General features: G+C 47.6%; 8 protein-coding genes across 9 annotated transcripts; 5 read left to right on the top strand and 3 right to left on the bottom strand.

Moving 5' to 3' along the window:
• Positions 1–945: 945 nt before the first annotated feature.
• On the bottom strand, positions 946–5,069 carry FOIG_02490 (uncharacterized protein; the record flags this gene model as incomplete). Its single annotated transcript, XM_031199801.1, has 18 exons — positions 946–1,275; positions 1,328–1,459; positions 1,509–1,603; positions 1,651–1,984; positions 2,034–2,222; positions 2,269–2,737; positions 2,784–2,829; positions 2,882–2,981; positions 3,035–3,289; positions 3,341–3,508; positions 3,565–3,653; positions 3,704–3,771; positions 3,820–4,017; positions 4,066–4,129; positions 4,174–4,429; positions 4,475–4,555; positions 4,602–4,755; positions 4,804–5,069. The coding sequence occupies 18 exons, from the start codon at positions 5,067–5,069 to the stop codon at positions 946–948; spliced, it is 3,294 nt and encodes a 1,097-aa protein (XP_031069569.1).
• Positions 5,070–5,923: 854 nt separating this feature from the next.
• FOIG_02489 (uncharacterized protein) lies at positions 5,924–8,709 on the top strand. The gene is made up of 9 exons (XM_031199800.1): positions 5,924–6,349; positions 6,399–6,516; positions 6,575–6,696; positions 6,749–6,809; positions 6,856–6,873; positions 6,923–7,057; positions 7,107–8,105; positions 8,154–8,188; positions 8,245–8,709. Exons 1-9 carry the CDS (start codon positions 6,119–6,121, stop codon positions 8,425–8,427), a joined length of 1,902 nt encoding a protein of 633 aa, XP_031069568.1. The 5' UTR covers positions 5,924–6,118; the 3' UTR covers positions 8,428–8,709.
• A 3-nt stretch (positions 8,710–8,712) lies between these two features.
• FOIG_02488 (uncharacterized protein) lies at positions 8,713–12,205 on the top strand. Its single transcript, XM_031199799.1, has 2 exons — positions 8,713–9,352; positions 9,400–12,205. The coding sequence occupies exons 1-2, from the start codon at positions 8,858–8,860 to the stop codon at positions 11,875–11,877; spliced, it is 2,973 nt and encodes a 990-aa protein (XP_031069567.1). The 5' UTR covers positions 8,713–8,857; the 3' UTR covers positions 11,878–12,205.
• A 370-nt stretch (positions 12,206–12,575) lies between these two features.
• On the top strand, positions 12,576–14,153 carry FOIG_02487 (uncharacterized protein). 2 transcript variants are annotated; one of them, XM_031199798.1, is made up of 2 exons: positions 12,958–13,133; positions 13,184–14,153. In XM_031199798.1, exon 2 carries the CDS (start codon positions 13,222–13,224, stop codon positions 14,089–14,091), a length of 870 nt encoding a protein of 289 aa, XP_031069566.1. In that variant the 5' UTR covers positions 12,958–13,133; positions 13,184–13,221; the 3' UTR covers positions 14,092–14,153. The 2 variants fall into 2 exon arrangements, with proteins under 2 accessions (XP_031069565.1, XP_031069566.1); XM_031199797.1 differs by having other exon boundaries at positions 12,576–14,153.
• Positions 14,154–15,827: 1,674 nt separating this feature from the next.
• On the top strand, positions 15,828–17,124 carry FOIG_02486 (alpha-N-arabinofuranosidase). Its single transcript, XM_031199796.1, has one exon. It carries the CDS (start codon positions 15,952–15,954, stop codon positions 16,933–16,935), a length of 984 nt encoding a protein of 327 aa, XP_031069564.1. The 5' UTR covers positions 15,828–15,951; the 3' UTR covers positions 16,936–17,124.
• A 78-nt stretch (positions 17,125–17,202) lies between these two features.
• On the bottom strand, positions 17,203–18,243 carry FOIG_02485 (uncharacterized protein; the record flags this gene model as incomplete). Its single annotated transcript, XM_031199795.1, has 5 exons — positions 17,203–17,331; positions 17,378–17,858; positions 17,906–17,935; positions 17,992–18,110; positions 18,157–18,243. 5 exons carry the CDS (start codon positions 18,241–18,243, stop codon positions 17,203–17,205), a joined length of 846 nt encoding a protein of 281 aa, XP_031069563.1.
• Positions 18,244–19,930: 1,687 nt separating this feature from the next.
• FOIG_02484 (uncharacterized protein) lies at positions 19,931–21,046 on the bottom strand (the record flags this gene model as incomplete). The annotated part of the gene is made up of 3 exons (XM_031199794.1): positions 19,931–20,563; positions 20,617–20,840; positions 20,893–21,046. 3 exons carry the CDS (start codon positions 21,044–21,046, stop codon positions 19,931–19,933), a joined length of 1,011 nt encoding a protein of 336 aa, XP_031069562.1.
• A 581-nt stretch (positions 21,047–21,627) lies between these two features.
• FOIG_02483 (uncharacterized protein) lies at positions 21,628–23,903 on the top strand (the record flags this gene model as incomplete). Its single annotated transcript, XM_031199793.1, has 2 exons — positions 21,628–21,889; positions 21,949–23,903. 2 exons carry the CDS (start codon positions 21,628–21,630, stop codon positions 23,901–23,903), a joined length of 2,217 nt encoding a protein of 738 aa, XP_031069561.1.
• Between the last annotated feature and the right edge of the window lie 1,040 nt (positions 23,904–24,943).

Raw genomic sequence — 24,943 nt, 5'->3', positions numbered from 1 at the left:
GGAGAATTGTAGGGCTTGAAATAGGTATCCATACCGATTAATGGGTTTTGGCGGTGAAGCCCCACTGGTGGAATCGCGATGATGTGGCATGCATATTGGGGATGGTACACGATGCTAGATTTGCTGGCAGGTAGAAATTTGAACTTGTTGTCATGAGTCAGAGTTTTGTATCCTTGGATTAAGTGGTATAATTGATGCCCAAGTGGATTGCCAACGTAGTATGTATCGGCGATGGCGTGAGTCAATGACCGCCTTCCGTGGTGTTGATGATATGATGCCCTGATCCTTGGCGGATGTACTGGCGATCCGTGTTCCTGCAAGACACTTGATTGAGGAGGATGTTGCGGGTATGCATGTCGTAGATTATGCAGGTGCAGCAAAGACACGATGCAGACATGGACAAGGTGTTTGCTGCTCCACTGATGATTCGTGGCACGATGTCTATTTTGAGTGCTGTTCGTCTGGTGCATGGGCTAATTCAACAGGAAAACACACTGAAGACTGTGAATTAATTGACGTGAAGGAGCATCTCATCATTGTAGCACCGGATGTTACTGTTCGCAGCCCAATGTGACACAGACGGTTATGAGCGGGCGTTGAAGAGAAACGGCCCAAAGGCGGTGTCCAGCACCCTAGGATGGCCAGAGAATTGAACATTTGTCATCATATTTGAACAATATGATCGTAAATCTAATGAGGAACCGTAATCATGTGTTAGAATAGTATGACCCTATCATAAGTACGTGGTTCGAATTGAGATACTCTTGAAGCCAACGAGGTACCTAGCGCGACTTTAGCGCTAGCACTGCCTGCCCAAATCTCCACGTATCAATGATACGATGCAAGTAATGAATGGTATTTTAATCTGGCCAATGTTTCATGAATGACTTCAACCCCAATAAACGACGCAAAGAGAGTGTCCCCATCCAATACCCCATGCCATTCTCAAGGCAGCCCACTGACATTAATAGCCAGGTACCGATCTGCAAAAGAGCCCTGCGTATAATTCTGGGGTGTCTTGAGCGACGGCACAAGATGCACCGGTACGCTAACCGTCAAAACACCACGACCTACGATATAAGTCGACGTCAGTCCAGAGTCAATAACAGTCATCCCGTTCTCATCCTCAAAGTCGACACTAATTTGTGACTCGGGCGGTGCAGTGGCTTGAACGGTCCAGATGGCAAAGTTGTAGGTGTCGCCGATTGTTGCTTTGGCGTCGTAGCCGTCCCACTGGTGCCGAATGGTGATTTTGCGGTTTGTCTTGGTGTTTTCCTGGAGCTCTGTTAGTTTGTGGCAGAAGTGATAGGGCTAGGAGTGTTTGTACCTGAGTAAGCTTGACTTCGCGGTAGAAACCCTTTGCTTTGGTGTACTGTGCTGCGTCTTTGTACTTGTGCTGGGGCAAGTCGATGGGCGCGCTGTCGCGGCTGACACCGTCGTCGAGATACATCGAGTATGACTGCAAGAACACTTAGCGTAAGTTGTTTGAGCGTCGCAGTAGTACTTACAGTAGTCTTGCCACCTGGGTATACATGAATGGTAGGCGAGTTCAGATCGCCCTCCTTGACCCACTGACGAACATCAAGCTGAGGAATGATAGCACCTTCACAACTGTCAGCTTTATCCATGTCACCAGAAGTCTCTACTCACCTCCTCGGATATACACAGGAGTGACATAAGCGACCTGCTCTGGATCCGCAACAGCATCAGGAATATGACAATCATAGTCCACAATCTTCCCACCAGGAGCTGGTTTCTGCAACACAGCAGCATGTTTCAGAATCGGGTCTGGGCCAAATCCTTGGTTGTTAACACGAAGGTTGGAGGGATACCAATTATCAGAGTTTGGAAGATACACGTCGCGACGTCCTGCCTTTTGCTCAACCTGAGGACAGACCAGGATGTTATGGCCGAGAAGGTACTGGTTGTCGATAAAGCCTTGGTTGGAATTGAAGAGGCTTGTGTCAAAGGGATCGGTGACGAGCTTGGTGGGTTAGTAACGGAGTCATGTCTTGGGGAGATGCGGGACTTACCATTGCACGTGCGACTGGTAGACCGTTGATCAGGTTGGCAAACATGTAGTCGTACAGGACTTGGAGGAGGGAGTATCGAAGCTGCACGTAATACCGGCAAACTGGTACAACGGAGCGATACAACGCAGCCTGGTCAGGCGGAAGAGGACCGGGGAAATTGTTCAGAATATCGCCGTAAGCCCAGGGTTCCTATTCTTGTCAGTACCTCGCCGGTGTATCTCAAGAATATACTTACCTGAAAAGCTTTGCAACCCCCAGAGCTCGCCTCAGGATGCTGTAAATAATGATTCCTATACCACGGCAGCAGAAACGCCCCCGAATACCACCTAATCAATAACTCCGGATCACACCATCTCGGATTCGGCAATGTATTAGCTGGATCAGCAGTGAAACCACCCATATCTACACCAGCGATACTCAAACCACTATACCCCAACGCAAGCACCTGCGCAACAGAGATTCTGAAAAAGTCCCACGAACTACCATTATCGCCGGTCCAGAGCCCAGCGTAGCGGTGCATACCGGTCTGGCTACCGCGGCCGATGATGAAGTTGCGTTTGTTCTCGCGGCCTTTGAGATTGTTGAGGCCGTGATACGTTGCTTTGTGGAGATTGTAGGAGTAGAGACTCCAGAGCTCGATGGCGGTTTTGGTCTTGGGGGGGTTGGTGTAGCTATCGTCTGTCATGAGGAGGCGGGAGGGGAAGCTGGTATTGTTAGGAAGGTTAGGTGAAGGGGGGAGGGGGAAATTACCCGAGGGAATCGCCGTAGCATTTTGCGGCAGCGGGAGTTGTCATGTCTATTGAGAGTGTTACCATGAGTCGATTGACATGTTGTATCGCGCGGCTTACCTTGCCAGACGAATTCGAGACCGTTGTCGAAGAGATACTGATACTGCTCACCCCACTTCTTCCTCGCAGCTTTCCTGTTCAGATCAGGATAGAATCCGGGCTGCACATGTTAGCTCAGTACTGCCCTATTCTTTTAGGCGCACAAGGACTCACAGTTCCGAGGTTAGTACCGTAGCTAACACCACCGTGGAAGGGATATCCGCTGTTATAGTTTTCAGAGAAATTATAGTCATCCCTATAGTCAGGAGCACCAATATAGTCTGCAAATCTCTCACGCTGATTGACGTTGTTAGGGTCCAGGTTCTGAAGACCGCCGTCGTAGCGCCAGCAAAGAGGTTGGTTGTTGGGCAGACCGTCGAGGTATCGCTTATCAGCGACCAGAAGACTATACCTGTTAGCCAATGTCGGCTTAGAAGCCGCCGCGACTTACTTGGTCTCTGGGTTCTTCTTATCGTTCACATCCCAGAAGCTGTCCAGTGCTTTGTAGGGACCTTCATCTGAGGGTCGGATAGTAAGAATGGGAGTGATGTTGGTGCAGCTCTTCACTCCCTTGGCCTTCAGACCGTTCAGGAACGATCCCACGTTAGGGAAATTCTTGTTGCTGTTGGTGAAAGTACGGTATTTATCCTGTTGTGGTCAGTCAAGCTCAGCTGTTTCGAGAGTGGACTTGCCTGGAAGTCGACATCGAGATGCATCCCATCTAATGGGATGTCGGAGTCTCTGTACCGTTGTACGACGTTGTTAACAGTTCCTTCATTCGAGTAACCATAGCCTTGATATGTCAGTCATGAATGTGGGCGTAGGGAATGTCGTAGAACTCACATGCTTGATGATGACCCAGAATGAATCGGGGCTTGAGCTTAGGTCGTCCGACGATGGAGGTATACTGCCTAATGACAGTGAGTAAGCGATGCTCCTCAAATAGACTACATACTCACCAAATCATCCTTGGTACATCATCAGCTGTAAGAATCCACGCATCAAAGGTATTGAAGCGCGTGGCAACACTGATGGTATGCGAATCATTCTTGCCAAGATCGATAGCAACTTGAGAGTAGTTATCCACCATAACGCCAGTAACATTCTTTCGATCCGGAGTGCCGTTCATCTCCAGGAAGAAAGGTGTAGAGTGGTAACTGTTTGCTCGGTTAGACGGTGGCTAACATATTTTGAGCAATACTCACAGTGGCTCTCGAGTATCCAGAGCTCCAAGACCATAGACTTTCGAGTAGTTGAAGTTATCATAGCCTAACTCGTCAGCAACTTCCATTGTATCGTGACATTATACTTACAGAAGAAGTTGAGATAAGTGGGCTTCTTTATAACAGTCCGTCCACCCTGTTCTCCAAAACCAAGATACGCCGCTGACCCAGGCTTCTTGATGTTGAAAACGACATTGTTCACAGCACCGATGCTTGGATTACCTTGATAAGAGAATGTCTGGTCGGTTGTCTGCCAGATAATCTGCTCGTACTCAGACACAGTGTCGATACCAACGGTCTTCAAGAACGCCGGGTCTGCGTCGAGAGCCTTGAGCTTCCTTGTCGCCTAATGATGTGAGATTAGAGATGTGAGTGTTTGAAGGATACTTACGACAATGCGGAATGGAGAGGCGAAGAAGTGGAGAGCTGTGTTTGGGACACCAGTGGACTCTTTGGTCTCGTACTCAACTGTCTAGAGGATGTTAGATGATAGTATGATGGGGTGCTGAGTGACTAACAGTGAGAACCCAATGGTCTGGGGCCTTCTGCTCAAAAGAAGTCTTCCAAAACCATCCCTCCTGAGCAGGATGTGAGTTCCAAGCCTCAGAGTCCCTGTAATCCTGCTGAAGATCATCTACCAGACTAGAGAAAGTATCTCTAACGATAGTACGCCTGCTCTCGTCAGCACTAAACATTCAAAAGCTCACAAAGGGAACTCACGAGTTGAAATCATCATAATCCGAAACAGCAGTGTACTTTGGATTATATCTGACTCTCCAGATCTGCGGCGATGCGAACTGGACTAGACAGTGAGTGTTGGGCTCGCCCTTTAGAGTGATGTGTGCAGCATAGCGAAGAGGATCGCTGGGGGATGTTGAAGCAGATGATTCAACGGTAAGAATCTCCGAGGGTTTAGTGAAATTGGGAACGGTGGGGAAGAATACGTCTGCGGGGATGAAGTTGAGGGGGTCCGTGGGAGTAGCCATGATGGCGATAGTTGGCGGTGCTATTGATCAAAAGATACTATGAGGGATTGGGCCTTTAATACCTCAGTTTCCTTCTCCGGAACACAATGTCGGCAAATTCAAGCTCATACTGAGTGAACAGACCTAATCAAACGAGAACAAACCATTGTCATACCCCAAATCCACGCCGTCTAGCATCTTAGCCCACCGATACAACCTCATCCAGCCACGCAGCTTACCTGCATCCTCCCGGCCAAGACCGGTCAGCAATCTGCACAACCCGTCACCCTCTACACGAAGTCGCATCTAACCTACCTAACCTTTCAATAAATTATCCCTCAAAACTGCACGACGCCCAGCGAGGATACTTGCTCATCCAATCAGCTCGCCCGCCAGCAGTTCGTGCCAAAACCATTTGGGTAGCGTCACATCCGCTTTGGGTCAATAGTTCAAAGACTATTGATGCAAACTCGTAGCCTGGGAAACTGAGACATGCCTAATCCAATACTCGACTAAATTAGACCATGTCTTTAAAACCATAAGCTGAGGTATAATCTTATCATCAAGATAACGCCATATCATCTTATCATCCATCAACACCACGTACGCCGTATATTGGTGTTTCCCCGCTCTCAGCTGCATGTATGGCTTACCCTCTGCATCGCATTATTGAAATCCTGCATTTCAGCGCTGCTGTGATTCCTCAATTTGGATACTACACATATGCCGGTAGAAAGCTCACGCCTAGACCGACGCAAATATTACGACGTTGGGGGTGGCATTGACGAATGAGTTGGTGCTGATATGGCGGTGTTGACGATGACTTCGTTCGTAATCTCTGGCGCCACCATGCGGGTTTTTACATTTTAGTTCATGGCTTCTCAGCCGCTGCAGTACTGCTTATCATAAAATGTTTAGGTAGCTTGCGTTATTGTGAGAAGATACTGTGTTGGGCGTTTATATCAACATCTCTTCTCCATCAGGGTCCGCGTAGCCCTCCATTTCTTTCCAGCTGCCATTCCTACCCTCTTCTCTCCATTTACAACCGGTTACCCTTCAAGCCTTCCAATATGGGTTTCTGGAAGAGACTCACAGAGTTTCTCTTCATCCACCGGTTCACAGACCAAACCAAGTTCTCTCATACATACTCCCCGGTTCAAGATCTTTCCCTTGTTGATGCTTTCGATGCAAAGTCTATTGATGGAGCCTGCAACTCACCTACAAATAGGAAGTGCTGGTCAACTGACTTTGACATCTATACCGATTATGAGGAGATCATTCCAGAGGGCAAAGTTCGCAAGGTAAGTCATTCATCTGTTGCGCTTTGAAGCCGATACTGAAGCGATGCAGTTTCTTTTGTACGTTACTAATGAAAGGATCGCACCTGATGGATACTGGGTTGATCGGATGCTGTTCAATGGAACTTATCCTGGACCGACTCTTGAGGGGAACTGGGGAGATACTTTTGGTAGGTCATGTTGCTTTGCTACCTCTTTGCGTCCATATCTGGTCTGACCGTTTGCAAGAAATCACCGTCGTGAATAAATTGACCAACTTCAACGGCACTTCGATCCACTGGCATGGTATCCGCCAACTAAATACCAACTGGATGGACGGCGTATCAGGCGTGACAGAATGCCCGATCCCAGTAAGCCTTGAACGCCTTCTAACACTGACCTCCAGAGTGCTGACAGGTGTAGCCGGGTGAAAACTTCACTTACAGTTGGAGAGCTACACAATATGGAACATCGTGGTATCACAGTGAGTCACATCTCCTCAAATCTTTGACAATATCTAACAGTTTCAGGCCACTTCAGTCTACAATGTTAGTATCTAAGCTCTTCTATCACCATTTCCTACTAACGCTAGGTTAGATGCCGATGGGCTAGCAGGTGCTCTGAAGATCAATGGGCCGACTAGCATGAACTACGATGTTGATCTTGGACCAGTTCTCATCACTGATAACTTTCACAAAACTACCTTCTCCCAAGTCCAACTCGAATACCTAGGTACTGCTCCCTCTTCCAACAGAATCTCATCAGTACTAACAGCCAAAAGGCCGCCCTCCAGCTCCTGACAGCATGCTTATGAATGGCAACGGAAGATACTACTGCTGTCCCTCTCTAGACAAGAACTGCAAGGGTGACTCCAAACTCACGTCATTCCACTTCGAGCAAAACAAGACTTATAAGATGAGCCTCGTCAACACCGCTGCTTCAACGCACACAACCTTTTGGATTGACAGCCATAAATTCTGGGTCGTGGCCACTGACTTTGTCCCCATTGAGCCCTACGAAACAGACATGATCAACATCGCCATTGGCCAGCGCTACGACATTATTGTCAATGCAACAGCTGTGAAGGGGCATAATAGCAGAAACGTGAACTTCTGGATGCACGCTCGCGATTGTCAGAACGGCGGCGCGAGGTCCAATCTTGGCATCATCCGCTACGACGCTACTTCAAAGTCCATCCCTTGGACACCTCCCCCCAGACAGGATAACATCTGCTACGGGTGCCAGGACGAGCCCAGTGAGAAACTCAAACCCATTGTGAAGCGTAACATCACACAGCACAACGAGGACTACATCAAAAACTCATTCAAAGTGCATCTCGTCGGGTATCCCAACGAATTTAAGAAAGACTCCGTGATGCACAAATGGGTCCTCGCCAATTCGTCCTTCTATCTTGACTGGGCAGAACCGAGCCTAAGTCTCGTCAAGATTGCTTCTGAAAAAGGATGGGATAACCCTCAGTTTCCTGTTGGGTATGAACCTGTGACTCTCGACTACAAGAATGGAACGTGGGTTGCTTTTCTTATCGAGGGCAAGTTTACGGAGTCGATTCATAATTCTACGACAAAGGGGCACCGCAAAGTTTATAAGACGCAAGCACCTGTTGCGCATCCTATTCATGTGCACGGACATGACTTTGTTCTTCTCGATTCAGGAACTGAAGAGTTCAATCCGAAAAACTTTACTCTTCAGCTGGACAATCCCCCGCGTCGGGATGTTGTACTCCTACCAGTCGATGGATACATTATTATCGCCTTCCAAAGTAAGTAATTCCTTTATTTTAGTGGTATACGGGACTAACATTTTCTAGTCAACAACCCTGGTGTTTGGCTAATGCACTGTCATGTAAGTTTCGCCGCACTCCCCAACCTCGATCCTCGGAATTAATGCTCCGCCCTCAGATCGCCTTCCACGCATCGGGTGGTCTGGCGCTTCAGTTCGTTGAGTCCCCTGAAGTTATTGGACCTATGTTCAAAAATTCGGGGATCTTACCTACGTACTCCGAGACGTGTGCAAACTGGGCTGCGTATTATACAATGTTTAACAAGCACAACAACGCGACTCAGGAGGACTCTGGTATCTAGGTAGTGTAGCGGCAGATCAGCATGTCTGGGGCTCAGAGGCTAGCAAAACGACCCATGACTTTTGAAGAATGACCGGAGGTTTCGGGGTATCATTTTGAGCGGGGGTTTTAGCTGAATGAAGTGCATAAACTCTACCCAAAAAGAAAGGGTCCTCTAATCCGAGGAATTGAAGAAATAAAAACGGTCTAAATAGCGCTTGTCTCGGCATGAACAATTATGACGACATCTTTGTCAGCCCCTAAAAATGTCTGTCATTCCCGCGTTAAGTTTGGGTCACGAGCCCCTCCCTCTCTTCTCCCCATCTCCATCAAATTCAATTCGGTTTGAATTCAATTCCTCTAACAATTTAATTTTCGACGATCCCTTCCCTAAAAGTTCCCACACCCATGCCTCGTCAAATTCAATTCAGTTCCTAGATAATCATCACTAAATGCATTTCTTCCCCAAAGCAGACGCCGCGCTCCTCTCCTCAACAATCGATAAACACTCTCTCCCTCCGCGTCCAAAGGCGATCGGCCCCATTTTCGATGCCAACAACTTCAAGGCCCCGATAGAGCCGTGGACTTCCGACGTCGATTCGTCCTTCTACCCTCCGAAACCAGATCCGTTCGGTCCGTCGTCGATACCGCCGGAAGCGCATTGTGCGTCGTCTTCGAAATATGTGCGGTCGCGTTTGGCAAAGAATGAAAGGCTGAGGCTGTCTATGCTATGGTATTATGCGAGGGATTTAGACAACGAGCCTGAACTCCTTGCGGGACTGCAGGAGAAGGCGTGTCTTGCTCAAGAGTCGTCGGGCTGGGAGTATGCTGTTGTTGGTGTGCTGGATGTCAATGTTTACATTCGTCTGGCCACGGTAGGCCTTCAACTCGCTATTCTTCCCCGTGGTGAAACCCTCTGCGCACATACCGTGACTCAACCACCTGGAGTATAGTCACCGCTACCTCTCTGACGCCCTTCGCTAAGCCTCGATAGAATGTCTTCCTCTTGCCAAACATGCTCCAGGACTGGAGATTTCGCGAGTCGCCATACGTTGAACACGGTGGACTCGTCGCATATGCTGGTGTCCCGCTCCGAATGCAACACGAGTCGGGTGAATGTGTCGGACTCGGTTCGTTGTGCGTAGCGTCAGCGACGGGTCGAGATCCGTTATCCAAGACACAACAGCTTGCACTAGCTCGATTAGCCGACTGGATCGTTCACGATATAATACAATGTGCACGAGCACGACGCCAACGTGAACGTCACCGATTTGTTGAGCTTATCGCAGCCGTTCAACAAGAGCCTGACGGCGACGATATCCAAGAACCTATCCTCCGGATCCTTCGACAAGCCTTCCCCGACGAGTCAATAAGTCTGCAGTCTACGGGCACCGACCAATCGACGGTCCCGTACCCCGCGACGACATCAGATTTGAAGCATGGATTGTGGGAGGATGACGAATACATCGAGGACTTTATCGCGAACTCCAATTTCGACGAGCCACCTAAAGATCGAGTAGTACGCTTCATCTCAGCACAATGCGAAACGAAACTCGGCCCCTCGGTCCTCGTCGTTGCGACAAAGGATTTCCGCAGAATATTTGACGATGTCGACTCTTGGTTTGTGCACACCTGCGCTACCATGCTCACCCAACGATGGCAGAAACGTCTCCTTACAGAAGTCATGCGAGCGAAAGAGAAATTCCTTCGCGGCGTATCGCACCAGCTCCGAACCCCGATTCACGGCATCCTCGGCGCCGCAGAACTATTGACGGAAGATCTAAGGGCATTGACAGTGCCTGGAAGTTCGACGTTGCGGCCTGGCGTGGAGGCGATAATGAAGCCGCTTGCTGAGCTGGGGAAGTCGTCCATCTACCTCGATACAATATCTACTGCGGGCAGAGAGCTCATGTCGACTGTCAACAGCATGATCACTCTAAACCGCTGGGCTGATATCGCTGCGGCCGAACGACAATACGCTACGCATGGCATCGAGTCTCTGGAGACAGCGCTCGTCAAGGCATTGGCCGACTTCACCTTTAGGGACACGCGTACACGAGCCCCCGTCTTCTTCCATCACAACCTCACACCAGACTCCGAAGGCCTTCGAATCGACATCAACCTCTTCCGAGACAGTATCCTTCCGCTCATCGTAAACGCTGTACAGAACACGACCAAAGGAGTAGTCACCGTCACACAATCCTATACACAAGACACAAAGACGCTCGTGGTGGATGTTGAAGATACTGGCTGCGGCATTCCTCCTGAAGATCAAGGTCGCATCTTTGATCTATACGAGAAAGTTGGCGAGCACTCAACCGGCGCTGGACTTGGCTTGACACTCGCGACCAAGTTTTCTGCACTGCTTCACGGTTCGATCGAATTGGTGTCGTCAGAGGTTAATCGCGGTTCTCACTTCCGCGCGACGTTCCGCGACATTCGTCCCTCGGGTTCTCCTCCCACCGAAATAACAACCTTGCAACTCAAGCACTTGCCGTTGAGCTACCGACATCTGCCATCCGATCCCCCCGACCTGCAGCTATCCTCGAACCTAGCGAAATACCTGGCCCGAAATGGTTTCTCCTCATCGAATGACCCACAAGATTGTCTCAATATCATTGACTATATACGCGATCCGACCGAACGAGAGAAATATCACTCAATACTACCGAAGGGACAGGTCGCTGTTTGTCTAGTGCCCAACTCGGATGAACGAGACGTTCCCGAATCATGTACCAACATCGTCTTCGTCAACGGACCTTTCTCGTCGTCGGCGATTGACTCTGCACTCCAGAAAGCAGATGAACTACTAGCACGACTACGCAGGTCTACAAGGACATCCCCACAACCATCTCCCGCGCCCCTCGAAGATCCGGAATCCCTCCTGACACCCCCGGACCCAACAACCGAGAGCGATCAAAAGTCAACTTCAGACGAAGGCTACGATTCCGTCACCGGCTCTTCAGTCGCTCTACGAACAACCGAAGCACTTCTAAACGAATCCGTCGCAAAAGCCGTGTCCCAAATCGAAGCAGCTACAATCGACCTCCCCATCCGCCCCCTCATCCCACCCACCAACTCAAAACCCATGACCCTCATCGTGGACGACAACGCAGTGAACCTGCGCATCCTAGAAATGTACTGCAAAAAGCGCGGCCTTCCCTACCTAAGCGCCATAGACGGGCACCAGGCAGTAGAGCTCTTTAAGAAGCAGCAGACCTCCACACCGATCGACCTCATCCTCATGGATCTCCAGATGCCGGTCTGCGATGGTATTAGCGCTACGCGGCAGATCAGAGCGCTGGAGAAGACGGGCAAATCGGTGTTGTTTATCGTCACGGGGCAGGATAGCCAGACGGATAGGGAGGCGGCGAGTAAGGCGGGTGCGGATAATTATCTCGTCAAGCCGGTGGGGATACGGATGCTGGATAGTAGTCTTAGGAGGTATTTTCCGGGTCTAGTGACGAGCTAGAAGAGGAGGAGGGACTGGACTTCTGAAGGGGGGAGTTAGGTTAGAACAGTACACGAATACCCATGTTTTGTTTCGGTTCGAAGATGTCCATTGTCTACGTGGAGTGTTAACGTTGCCGCAAGGTTATCTTTCCGTGTTGCGATCAGAGCACATTGTTAACCATGCCCTGACTCGATGGATAATTCATTCCGAAGACAGCTTGAAGAACTCTGTGCATTGACATTACTCAAGACATGTCGGTGTATAAAGGCCGCGCGGTTGTTCCCCCACCTATAGCATCGCATTCGAGCTCGCGAAGCTCGCGAAAGAATAAACTTTCGGCCTTACCGATCTCGCGTTCGGGCGGTGTTATTGCATGCTTTATCCGATCTCTACGGAGTATTAGTGTCCTCGGTGTTATGCCTCGTCTTCTGGTACGAGCATAGCGCGAGATTTTGAAGCTTGCTGGTCAGTTCAGACGTAGGTAGAGTTTGTTTAGGTCCACTACCAAAGTCGCTTGAAGCAGTCTGGTTTTATTCGGCATTGGTATGTCTGCGCTTGACGAAGCGGCCCGGAAGATGCGGAGGGATGGTCTGATCATCACCCTTGTCCGTACGGACGTCCGGGCCGGTAATAAGACGCTGGTGCTGTTGTAGATCAACGCCGGTAGTTACGTGTGCCAATGATGAGTTATCAGTATCATCTCTTCTCATTCTTTTGTGCAATCCACTGGAGTAAACTTGAACTCTGTTCTGGTTCTGTGGTTGCATTGCTGCAATATCTTGCGTGTTGGGCTGACAGTGTTGAGGTCGACCATCATCCCACAATGGCAAACCTATCAAAACCATCTCAAAGAGCGAGTACGAAACACTCCAGTCAGTAAAAACGAAGCCGAAGACAAAAAGCAGTCATCATCGATCCAATTCTCTCACATTCGACGTTACATCCCCGGATTTAAATCTCCTATCACCAACACTCTCCCTCTAACCAAGCCTCTCCAGAGAGCCAATCTTGTTTTCCAATCCCTTGGCATTGCATCCTCAGCGCTCACGCCAAGCAAAAATAGCATCATCACCCGCTCCATCCGCCCCCAACTCTTCAAATACCAAGACCGTTCTGACGCACTTGTCTGTCACTAATCTTTTTGCCACTGACGTACGCCATAACCGCTAGAACTGTCTAATAAAACAGACTGAATGCCCCTGAGTGATTTAATGGTGCTTTTTGTCTCCTCTGTAGTGTTTTTGTAAAATAAGCTTATTTTTAAGCTTATGCACGCCAGTTCTTCTCACAATGGCGACGACATCGAATAATGTGTCGACTACAGAAAATACAACGCTCTCTTCTGCTCCGAGCACACCGTCTATGCCGAGCAAAAATGAACAGCCCGATACTATCGCCCGTGGTCCTCCGCCATTGCCGTATAACCTCCACGAGCACAAGCTCATGATCTTTCTGTTCTGGTTCCTCATCTTAACCGAATGCACACTCATCCCGATTATCTTTTACTTCACAATCTCAAACCTGACCGATTTACGTCCGGGCGCTATGTTTGCCATCATCACGGCAATGTTTGGGTTTATATCAGGTGGAGAATATGGTCTTCGCGGTTTACGGCTTGCGTTGAAGCGTGATACTTATCGTCCTCTTAACGGTGCAGGACGATGGAGTTTTGATACGGTGCATCTTGTTCTCGGTCCACCGTACTTTGTCATGACGGCTCTTATGATTGGGTTCAGCATACCTGATCCGCCGATGATGAGGGGTTTGAGTATCATCATGCCGGTCGGTATACTAATGGTAACCACATACATGATCTGGACCGGGATAGCGTATCATTTCGGCTGGAGACTTCGCTGGCACCGCTTAAGCTCCCACGTCATCGGCGACAAATATCCTCCCCTCACATTTACGATCATGGAGGATATCACAGCTTGTGATGGGGGTGGCGGGAAGGAGTATAGAGAAGCTGCTATGGCGCGATATAACGCGTCGCCGAGGTTTAGAAGGATGCTTGTTGAGATGCTCTGGGCCTGGGCGATTACCGGGTCGGTTGTGAGCATTGTTTTGATCGTGTTGGCTTGGGTGTTGCCTGTTGAGGTTGGATATACGCTGGGATGGGCAGTTCCGTCGGTTTGGGGAGCGATTGGGGCGTGGATGACTATTAAATGGGGGCAGAGATCATTACGGATAGAAAAGGAGAATTGGATGAAGGATCATATGCCGAATGCATAGATTGCTTAGAATAGATGTGTACTAGATATCTGTCCTAGAAATATACTTTTTTTTATGCTATACTGTTTAGTCGACGTTGGGTAGTGGCTTAGTTGAAGTAACTATGGTCTGTACTGTGGCTCAGATTATTAGAGAGGAACTTTAGAAATTAAGTCTTTGCTAGAAATACAAGGTTTAAGACTTAGGAAGAGCTTGATGATCTTATTTTAACCACAAGGTTTATAGAACTGTTTAAAACTTTGTTTTTACTCTCCATCAACATCAAGGTCAAGCTATTGTGGTGTGTTAATTATTCTCTACTCAAAATATTCTTAGAGTATAGGGTGAGCTTCAATGACTTCATTCCTCTTATCTTATCAGTATGTAGCACTACATCTCGCTTCCATTCCCCCTTTTGGTCGTCCTATCTTATCTCTTCCAGGAAACGGATATTACTTGGCGTTTCAAGGGGACGTCCATCACGCTATGACAAACCCACTTTGTTCTCGCCTTGACATTTAACTTCAGACATGAAAGAAGCCGAGTTCCGTGGGAAAACATTCAGCCTTATCTGAAGTCATCTTGCTCAATCCCCCTCACCCTCACCGCCAAAATTCCCATCCTCATCAACACTTACAAGTTCATGATATCTTTGACTTACACGGCTGTATGCACTCCGCATTCATCCCCCGCATTCTGTAGTTGCTATTCCCTATTTCCTGTGCGACTCGCATAGTTTAATTCGCCCGCTTACACCAAATCTGGCTAAAATACAATTTACTGTTAAATACCAAGTTGAGTCTGATAGGCGGAATAACAGACTGCGTGTGAAACAACATATCAGTAGTTAATTCTACTGGCACGCTAATAATATATGACAATCGTTGACCCCGATGCTTTTAGCCTAAGGAGGCCCTTTGCCGTGCCGGGGTTGTTTTTCAGGGACGAATCTGGGGTGTTGACTAGATTTACCGACGGGCTTTACACCAAAGACGGTGAACGGTGCAATTCTATAGGTGCGCCAATATCCCACTGTATTTTTTTCCTGCGCAGCTGGGTTCCTGGGGTGCATACACATTTGCTAGCCACATGGCATCGTTAACTAGACTGTTCACAGTAATGACTGCATCAGTCCATCTGGGAAAGGACATCATGTGGTGGTCAGGCCTGTCTCTGGTTTTTCTCGTATCCCGCGGGAAGGCCCAATGAGATGACAAAGTGGAGGCTGAAACCAGGCCTGCCAAGATGAAACCCACTATGATTCAGCTTGGCAAATCGATTCTGTTTAGATGAAGCCGAGAAACATGCCGTGTCTACCGCTTCGTCACGTTTCCTGCACGCAATGCAGGACCCAAACAAGAAAGTTTATACTCTTGAAATGGCAAACGCATGTGTATTCGTCACTGCTTCAGCTTCAGGCAAACGCACGTTCAAGCTGACTCGCACCACAGCATTCTGTAACAGGCAACGGTACTTTTCTCTTCTGGTTAAATTAGCGTAAGCCAAGTGTACCTGGCTCGATCGAGCTAACCCAAAAGAAGAAACACTCGGATCCGTCTCCGTGGTTCCAAAAGGAACATGCTCGTTTACACTCGTTCAGCACCCCTCGATCGATCCTTGTTTGGGTCATTGTTCGGATGATCTAGAACAAGACTGGGTTGTATCGTTGTATTCCTGTGGATACACGGTATTTTCTCCTCCAATGCCAGCTCAATTATTCCCCAGCAACGAATGATCCCCATACCAATTAAGGGCCATCTCGCCATGCATAGTCCATCTACTAATTCATATATAATATACTGACTTCTTCCTCGTCGATCAGTCTTTTTTTTTTGTATCACCACAACCTCATCTCATCTCCTCATCTCCTCAACCTTCACCATGAAGTTCTTCAGCAACGATCTCAGCCTGTTCTCTACAGGTCTGCTGCTCCTCGCCTCCGTCGGCGATGTCTCAGCCCAGTGCTCTCTCCCCACCACCTACAGATGGACTTCTAGCGGTGCTCTCGCCCAGCCCAAGTCCCCCTGGGTCTCCCTCAAGGACTTCACCGTCGCTCCCTACAACGGCGGCCAGCTTGTCTACGCCACTACCTTCGGCAACGGCGCCTGGGGATCCATGGCCTTCAGCCCCGTCTCCAACCTCAACCAGCTCGGTTCCGCCACCCAGACCGGCATGACCTCTACGGCAGTCGCCCCCACCCTGTTCTTCTTCAAGCCTAAGAACATCTGGATCCTCGCCCACCAGTGGGGTCCTACCAAGTTCTCCTACAGAACTTCCAGCAACCCTACCAACCCCAACGGCTGGTCTGCTGCCCAGCCTCTCTTCACCGGCGAGATCGCCAACGCTGCCTACGGTCCCATCGACCAGACCGTCATTGGTGACAGCAAGAACATGTACCTGTTCTTCGCCGGTGATAACGGCCGCATCTACCGCGCCAGCATGCCCATTGGCAACTTCCCCGGCAGCTTCGGCTCCCAGTCCCAGATCATCCTCCAGGATACTGAGGACAACCTCTTCGAGGCCGTGCAGGTCTACTCCCTCCAGGGACTTAACAAGTACCTCATGATCGTCGAGGCCAAGGGCAAGAACGGCCGCTTCTTCCGCTCTTTCACCGCCAACAGCCTCGATGGCCAGTGGACCGTCAATGCCGGTACCGAGGCCAACCCCTTCGCCGGCAAGGCCAACAGCGGTGCTACCTGGACCAACGACATCAGCCACGGAGAGCTGATCCGAACCAGCAACGACCAGACCTTCCCCGTCGACCCTTGCAACCTCCAGCTCCTCTACCAGGGCCGCAACCCCAGCGTTGGTGGCGATTACAACAACCTTCCTTACCGCCCTGGTCTGCTCACCCTCAAGAAGTAAATGAAATGAAAAACAGTGCTAGCACTGCTTTTCTTTCTTCTGGGTTTTGCACGGACGTGGATGCTGGACACCCAGTTTTGCGTTGCAAATGGGATTATCATGGTGATTCATCCATGACACTCATTCATCTGTACATAGTTATCTGCTCGTATATTATCAAGTCACATTCATTTGAATGGAACAATGCACATATTGCTCATATATCTGCCCCTATCTGATATTGTCGTGAAAAGTCTAATGACTATCTATTGCTTGCTCGAGTGACGTCTATGTGGTTGAGGCTACTGGCCAATCATTGTAACCCTCTTCTGGTCTTTTGTCCAGCCCGTAATAAACCCAAGCGCCTCTATCATTCGTGGCGAGGGGTACTCCATGAATGATGCGAGGAACAAGATCCTTTGCAACCAGTCAGAATAGAAGATGTCAATGTTGGACTACTCACCGGATTGTGGATGAAAGCTCTCGCAAACGTAATCATGTCGAGTTTGCCCGCTCCAACGAGAGTATCAGCCGCTTCAACAGTATAATCATGATTGGCCATTAGCAAAGTCGGACTACCAGGAAACTTGACGAGCTTCCCAAAGTCAAGAACAGGGTCATAGCCACGAGGGAGAGGATAACCTTCAGGCCGAGGGAGAGGTCCAAAGAATTCCCCTGAACCGGGGGACGTTTCGGCACCACGACGGCCAAGGTTGATGATACCAACCTTTCGTTTGACAAGCTCGGTGATGAGATACGTATAGGTCTCTTTCATCTCACCAAAGTCAACGATAGAATCGTTGAGATGGTCTGTAGGGTTAATTTTGACGCAGATATACTCGTGTCCGTTGAAGACGGCGGCGATTGCATCGACGAGTTCGAGGGTGAAGCGGCATCTGTTTCCGACTGAACCGCCATAGTTGTCGGTACGGTGATTCGCACGGCTACATAATTAGCACCCAGGAGATATGAAGTAATTGGCATGACTGACCTGCTGAGAAACTGTTGAGGTAGATAGCCGCTGCGATGTAAGTTAGCAATTGCCCTAGAGGTGCCAATGGATATGTCATATGTTACCCTTGAGCAAGGAGCTCAACTCCATCAAAGCCAGCTGATTTAGCTAGCTCGCAGCTTCGTCTGTAAGTCCCAATAACAGACTGAACATCTGTAATGGCCTCGATATTGTCCGTATGCCCCTATCTCTTGATTAGCATTCATTAATCATACTCTGAACAAACTCACAGGCATCCCAGGCAAATCTCGATATTTTCCAGCTTCAGCCCTAATAGCTGAAGGAGCCAGAACCTTGGCACCTTTCTCTTTCATCATCGGCAACTGATCATGCTGACACCTCCCAGCATGCCAGGCCTGAAAGAAGACGTTTCCGCCGACGTCTGTTCCCTGATGCTACAGACTCATAACTAATTATGGGAGTGCTGTCATCAGGGAGATCTGAGCGGGAACTTTAGTACTAAAAGAAGTTTTATAATCTTTAGTAGGAAGTGTTGGGAGTAAGATCTTTTTATGCTATGGGAATATAATAATCATGGGAATGCTGTCAGCTGGGAGAAATGGACATAAGGCCCAGTACTATTTTAGTATACTAATCATTCTGTTGAACATGAAGAGAAACACTCCGTATAACCTGAGAATAATAGATGGGAACTCCCTGAGGTTTGATAATGATTCTTGGGAAGGAGATGAAATAGTTTATGGCAATGCTAGTGAGGTGTCTGGATTATGAGAACTGTATAAATTTGTTGTTGTAAATCTTGTAGATAATATTGATACTTGGTGATTGGAATTCAAGCTTAGTATTATGGGTTTGGGATTTAGAAAATACTGAGGACAGATGGAGCTTTTAATTGATAGCAATAATATTCCTGGGAAAGGTAGAATGATAAAAGCTATAAGTAAAAGAAACTCTCAAGTAAATACTGTTAATTTCTTGCTACTTGATTATCTCACAAATGGTGCAAAGAACAGTAGGTAGTGTAAACTTGTCTTCTGATTGATAACCAAGTCACTGAGACTCTGGCAACATACAGGACTTTCATGGGAGGAACAAGTTGTACAAGGCATAAGTAAGTAATACTAATATTGTATTTAACTAAGGGGACATGAGTTGCTATAAGACTTGAACAATTTGACAATAACTCGAACAACCGATATGGAGGTTTTGATAGAGAGGTCAAAACTTGGAGTACAATATGCAGGATCTACATTGACGTGAGTGGTAGTAACTTGAGAGCAACAGATATAGACGCTTAGATAGAGAGGTCAAGACTAAGAGTATCATAAATCAGTCTGGGATCTACAGTGAGGTAGGCAATAGTGAGCTCAGACTTAGAAATGAAGCTATCACGAGATTCGTGACGCTGGGTTCATCTAGATGAGTCTGGTGTACAACACCTCAGTGGCATATCTAGAGTGATTTTACAGGCGCATTTAATTCGCACTAATAAAATGAGACTTGGGATTATTAATAGTACTAAGATTATCAAATTTAGATAATTATTAGTGTTGCAATGAAGTTATCGCGAGATTGGCTGGGTGGACTCATATGGCACTGTCTGGCTGCTGGAGTACCACGCCTCAGCAGCAATTCTAGAGAGATTTTACGGGCGCGTTTAATTAGCAATAGTAAATTGAGACTCAGGCTTCTTAATGATACCAAATTTATTCAATTTGGAGTAGTATTGGTTGCAGGAAGGTAATTCCAGTGTGTGTAAAATTGGTGGGAAGTTCGCCAAAAAATGGTGGCTCCCGCGCCCCCTATCCTAAACTCGTTATCCGGACTTTGGCTAAAAAAGTGAGATCCACCAACGCCATTTATTTGGTTGTCCAAGTCACGTATTATCAATTAATTCCACACAATCAATTCAATTAACCTCCACCAGCATCTCACTTTGCAGTAAGTAAATCTCAGTCTCAAGCTCTCTTCAATTTGCAGTCTCATTCTTCTTCACACTCTAATTATAATTGCCATTTTTATCCCATACTCATTCCAGCGCGTTCAAACAGCATGCACATACGGCTCATTCTCTGAGTCCTCGTCCGAGTCCTGGACAACTCCCCACGGAGGGTAAGAAAAAGAAAGTGGCATCTTTGAAGCCTCCTCAAACGACTTGTCCTCTAATACAAGGTTCTCACCAGTTGTCTTCTCAACTGTATGCTTTAACACAGGCCCAAGCTCATTCGCAGGTGATGGTAGCATCTCCTCATCCTCAGAGGTCTCTCGAGAGTCTGGGATAACCAGCCAGGGAGGGTAGTTGAAAGAAGACGGGTATTCTGAAGCCTCATCGAAAGATTTGTCCTTCAACACAAGATCATCGCCAGTTGTCTTCTCGATAGTATGCTTAAGCCGAGGCTCAGTTGTGGGTGATAGTGTCATCTCCTCATCCTCAGAGGCTGTATCTTGAGAGTCTGGAATGACCAGCCAAGGAGGGTAATTAAAAGAACTCGGTAACTGCAAAGCCTCATTAAAAGGCTTGTCCTCCAACACGAGATCGTCGCTCATCAACTCTTCGGGGCTCACGGTATGCTCCAACTTTGTTCTCTTCAATGGTGGGACTGGGACTTGGTAGTCTTGCTGATCAGTCGTTTGCTTGGGAGCAGGGGATTGTCGAGCGAGAGATGCGTCATATTTCTATGCCACTTAGAATTGGAAAGCAATAGAAGGAATTAGAGATGTATACTCACTAAATGTTTTGCTGACTTCAGGTGATTTTCGAGCTCTCTAATCGATCCCATAGGTTTGCTATAATAGGACAGGCCTTGGACACGACACGGTCTCGTTGATCCATCGAGTTCCCAGTCGATAATTGAATTGGGAATATGGCTATAGAGATATCCAGAGTAGAGTTTCGCATTATTAACTCTGATCTCAAAAAGCCGTCGATCTTGTTCAGCCAAAATTTCTGTCCCTGATTAAATCGTAAGCATTTGCAAGGTTATAATAAAGTCGAACACACTGACAGTCCCTATCATCAGGCTCTATCTCTTGATCCATCGGAGTTGTAGCAGGTTCATCTTCCTCCTGGAATTGGGGAGCATTCGGTAGATCGTCGGGCCAGATTATGTCGGTGTCTTCAATGGGGGGTAGGGCATCGTTCTCAGTGATTTGCGCCATCGCTGCTGGTTCGGACCGAGGAATGGCAATGGCGCGGATGAACTATACCATGGCCATGGCGCGAAAAGCGAAAGAAGTACGAGAGACCCATGTCTTGTGACTTGAGGGCAAAGTGTCGTGAAGTTCAGAAGGAGCGACTTTGAGCAGGAGCAACAAGCAGGTTGCTGTGAGGTAAGACGAACTTAGGAAATCTGAGAGGAAGAAGAGAGTAGAGTCCGTAGTTAGAAAGACTTAAGATAGATTTGAGCTCTGAACTTATGAAAGAAGGAAAATTTCATCGTCAGGAGAAGTTATGGTGTTGATAGAGCGTGTCCTCAGGCTCACCGCAGCGCTCACCTCTGTGATTCACCGTAATACCATCCCAACTTTCTACACAGAGAGCATATAACTAAACTCCTCTCTCTCACTTTAACATTACTTAATTCTTTCATTCTCTCTCATTCATTCCGCAATCCAACACAGGAAGACATTTGGCCTCACCACTTCAACACCACCACAGCGCCATTGCGATCAGATAAACTCCTTCATATTCATTCAGCACTCTTCAAGGCAGCGGCAACTATTGCTTTCATAAGTCCAGAATGACAGATCTACTTTTCCAGAAGGTCCCTGCTCTCCCTCGTGGCGCGCAAACACCACAAGCAATTATCTTGCGAGACAACTACGCATATGACGATACCGCAAGCCATGTTCCCCCATCACTACAACGCCGCATTCCTGTCGCAATGAAGCAACAAGGAAAATTGCACCTCTACAAGAATGAAGAAGGGTTCCTCTATGCTAAAAGCCCTACTAGAGGATGGGGATCGACTTTCTTTATCCGGAATGGGGTTCACTTACATGGTATGTTTCCAAGTCATTCCAGGCAATAATCTTTTCTCTCTAACTGACGGTAATACCAGTCATACTACCCCTGAGTTACTTGAACATTGGGAAGAATTTCCGTCCCTTATCGGAGAAGCAAAACGATCTGTTTCCGCCCGTTGTTATGTCCGGCAATGAATGTCGCCTGCAGCCTGGAACAACAAAGCTCAAGAGATTCATTAGAACTTTCTGGGATACCATTCGCCAAGATCCAAACACCTTGAAGGGTTTCAAACTCAGCGATAAACGATATTCAGATATCTTCTCTGAGCCGAACTACAAGTCCAACGTGGAAAGTGTTATTGACGGCCTTGTTTCCGAAGCAAAGCGATTCCTCCGAGATGGCGATTTTGGTCTGCAAGATCTTCTTGGACTCCCAGATGCTACCGCTCAATCAACTATTGGCCAAGCAATTTACCTTCGTGTGTATCTCCACCTGGATACAACTGATGAAGTCGGTCTCTATATTGGTCAAAGCACTCGAGTCAAGGCGAGGGTTCAAGACCATGAGAAGACTATCAAGTCAATGGGAGGATACTCCCCTCACTACAGCATCGCACGCAAATCCCGTCCCGATGATCGACAAACCTTTCTGCTTTGTTTCTGGACACTTGATAATAAAGTTAGTCCAGCTGTAATGGACATGGCAGAACAAACAATGATCTCGATGTTCGATACCTACCACACATGGATTGCAAGCTCTTCCTCAAACTTCGCCTACAAGCCAGAATACCTAGCCATGCATAACCAATGCAAGTATTTGCAGTCAGTTACAAAGAAGACACGAGATATCACAGGATGGCAACATCACCTTGATGCCAATATCCATGGCTGTAATGTCACGAATCCGCTATGGTTCTATTACTCTCTCAAGACTATCAATTGTTTCAAAATGTCTAATCTTGATCCCACGGTCCGCACGTACACGACATACAGGATGGCTTGCAAGTTCAACAAAGGGCGTGGCAACCGACACTCAACGTGTTTCTGGTACCATGATCAAGATGGAAAGTCCTATTGTATTGCTTTTGGCTTTCCCAAAGAATCTTTCCAGCGCTTCTCTCCACAGTCTGGACACATAGTCTTTGAGATCATGGATGATTACCGCCCACATCCAGATGCCTGGTTTGGTTGTCCAAGTGTCGGGAGGTTTGAGAACTTTGAGCTGCCATCTTCCTTGGGAATTCGCATTGAGTGGTTTGACGAGACCTCACACAAATGGCTAACGGTACCAATCACCCAGACCTCTGGGAAGATAGACCCCATACTGAGATGGACCAAAGCCCTTACTATCATCCAACTTCTAGAAGGTATCACCTGGACAGGTCCACTGAATGGTCTTCAAAACTCCATAGACTTTGGCGGCATGCAAGTGGCAGTACTCAAGATAGACCATTTACAGCAAAGGTGCCAATGGCTTCCACGTCAGAGAAAGATTCTCCAAGCTCCTGTTGAAGCATCTTGGGATCAAAACTTCAAATGGATGACGAAAGAATTCGGCAAAGGCGCGACGGTCATCTGTAGCGAACCACCTGCTCGTGGTGATGACTTTTGGAAAACCTCAGCAAATGAAAATCCTAACACTCGCAACAAGATGCGATGTGATTTCTGCAACTATAGTACACCGCACCAATGGAACCGCACCCCATGCGAAAGAGATCCAGAGCGCACTGACATATGGGTATGCAAACGGTGTTCCGAGATGAACCGTCCATGTACATTCACACCTATAACTACATCGAAGGAACTTTGGGGCGTTGATAAGCCTTTCCTCAATCACGGTGGCTGGTCGAAGTATCCAACTGGACCGCATCGCAAACTTGCATTTCACCAAGCTATCCCACTTGAGAAGCAGATCACGCCTACTGCCATACCAGAGCCATTCAGCGTGACACCAGAAACAACCGCGTTAGAAATAGAGCGCGATGAGGAGGCCGGATTGAGCTATGAGGTTCAGGACATTGATGATGATGATGATGATGATGATGAGTAGCTAGAGTTTCCAAGGAACATTATGAAGGCTAGCTAATGATGAGAGAACATGAGGGGTAACGGAGTGGGTGGAAAGGAGAGAATACGTTGCTTATTTGCTTAGCTTACAACGAACAGTCTTTGAGAGGATATGGCACGCGAAATTGAAAATAGATGGCCAATGGAGAGAAATTGAGATACATATTAGCTTACAGTTCAGAACCGATTGTCTGCCTCAAGGAGATTGATAACTGAGGCAAAGATAGAAGGTATCTTAAAGCAGTATCCAGATGTTTGTTTACGATGTTCTGTGTCAGTTGGGACCTGTGGATACCAGCTTATGGTTATGGCATAAAGCTTGGTGCAAGATGCTAAGCTTTAATAAATGTGATTACCATACTGAATATTATTAATTCTTATATTCCCTGAACCTACCATTTTGAAAGTGTCCAGATCAAGTATCCCACCTTTTGCCCCACCACTTTAGGGTTAACTATAACTCACTCTAACTCCAGTCTCAGCTCAATTGTAACCTTAGTATAAATATTATCATTTCAGCCCTCATTTCCTGTCGTCAGCCCAGACATGATTGTACTGGGCGGCTTGACTCTGCGACTAAGATTGTATAGTTAACAGTCAAGCTACTTCCTCTCTGTCTTCCGGCTTGGTACGCAAGGCCTGATCCTCACCTCAGCAAGCGTCCACGTCCAGGATAGCTTTTGATAAGCTACCTCATCTCTGTCCTCTGGCTTGGCGGAGTTTGAAGCTTGTATGATTCTGAACTCAAAGTTCTCTGTGGTGATATCAACTCTCAGTCACAAGTCTCAACTGCAAGTAATACATTACTCGCCCACAACTCAGATGCTCTTTGAAACAGTTCGTATATAAACTTTACTATTGGTCTATATGATGTATCTCATGTCAGGGAAATCATATCTACCTTTTGCATTATGTTCTTTTTATCTTAGGTAGCTGTGGGTTTGATGGTACCTAGACATATTATATTTACCGTGAAACTTTCCATCAGTCACGATATGGATAAGATTGATTTCAAGGACAGCA

This window comes from Fusarium odoratissimum, assembly GCF_000260195.1.
Source record: "Fusarium odoratissimum NRRL 54006 unplaced genomic scaffold supercont1.3, whole genome shotgun sequence".
Taxonomy (NCBI): Eukaryota; Fungi; Ascomycota; class Sordariomycetes; order Hypocreales; family Nectriaceae; genus Fusarium; species Fusarium odoratissimum.
This window is presented reverse-complemented; position numbering and strand designations above follow the sequence as displayed.

Excerpts from the sequence above, each read along its gene's own strand:
- FOIG_02489 (XM_031199800.1), top strand. The coding sequence starts at position 6,119 with ATGGGTTTCTGGAAGAGACTCACAGAGTTTCTCTTCATCCACCGGTTC. Across the intron at positions 6,350-6,398 it reads CAGAGGGCAAAGTTCGCAAG|TTTCTTTTGTACGTTACTAA; the intron begins GTAAGTCATTCA and ends GAAGCGATGCAG. Across the intron at positions 7,058-7,106 it reads AGTCCAACTCGAATACCTAG|GCCGCCCTCCAGCTCCTGAC; the intron begins GTACTGCTCCCT and ends AACAGCCAAAAG.
- FOIG_02488 (XM_031199799.1), top strand. The coding sequence starts at position 8,858 with ATGCATTTCTTCCCCAAAGCAGACGCCGCGCTCCTCTCCTCAACAATC. Across the intron at positions 9,353-9,399 it reads CCGTGACTCAACCACCTGGA|AATGTCTTCCTCTTGCCAAA; the intron begins GTATAGTCACCG and ends AAGCCTCGATAG.
- FOIG_02486 (XM_031199796.1), top strand. The coding sequence starts at position 15,952 with ATGAAGTTCTTCAGCAACGATCTCAGCCTGTTCTCTACAGGTCTGCTG.
- FOIG_02487 (XM_031199797.1), top strand. The coding sequence starts at position 13,150 with ATGGCGACGACATCGAATAATGTGTCGACTACAGAAAATACAACGCTC.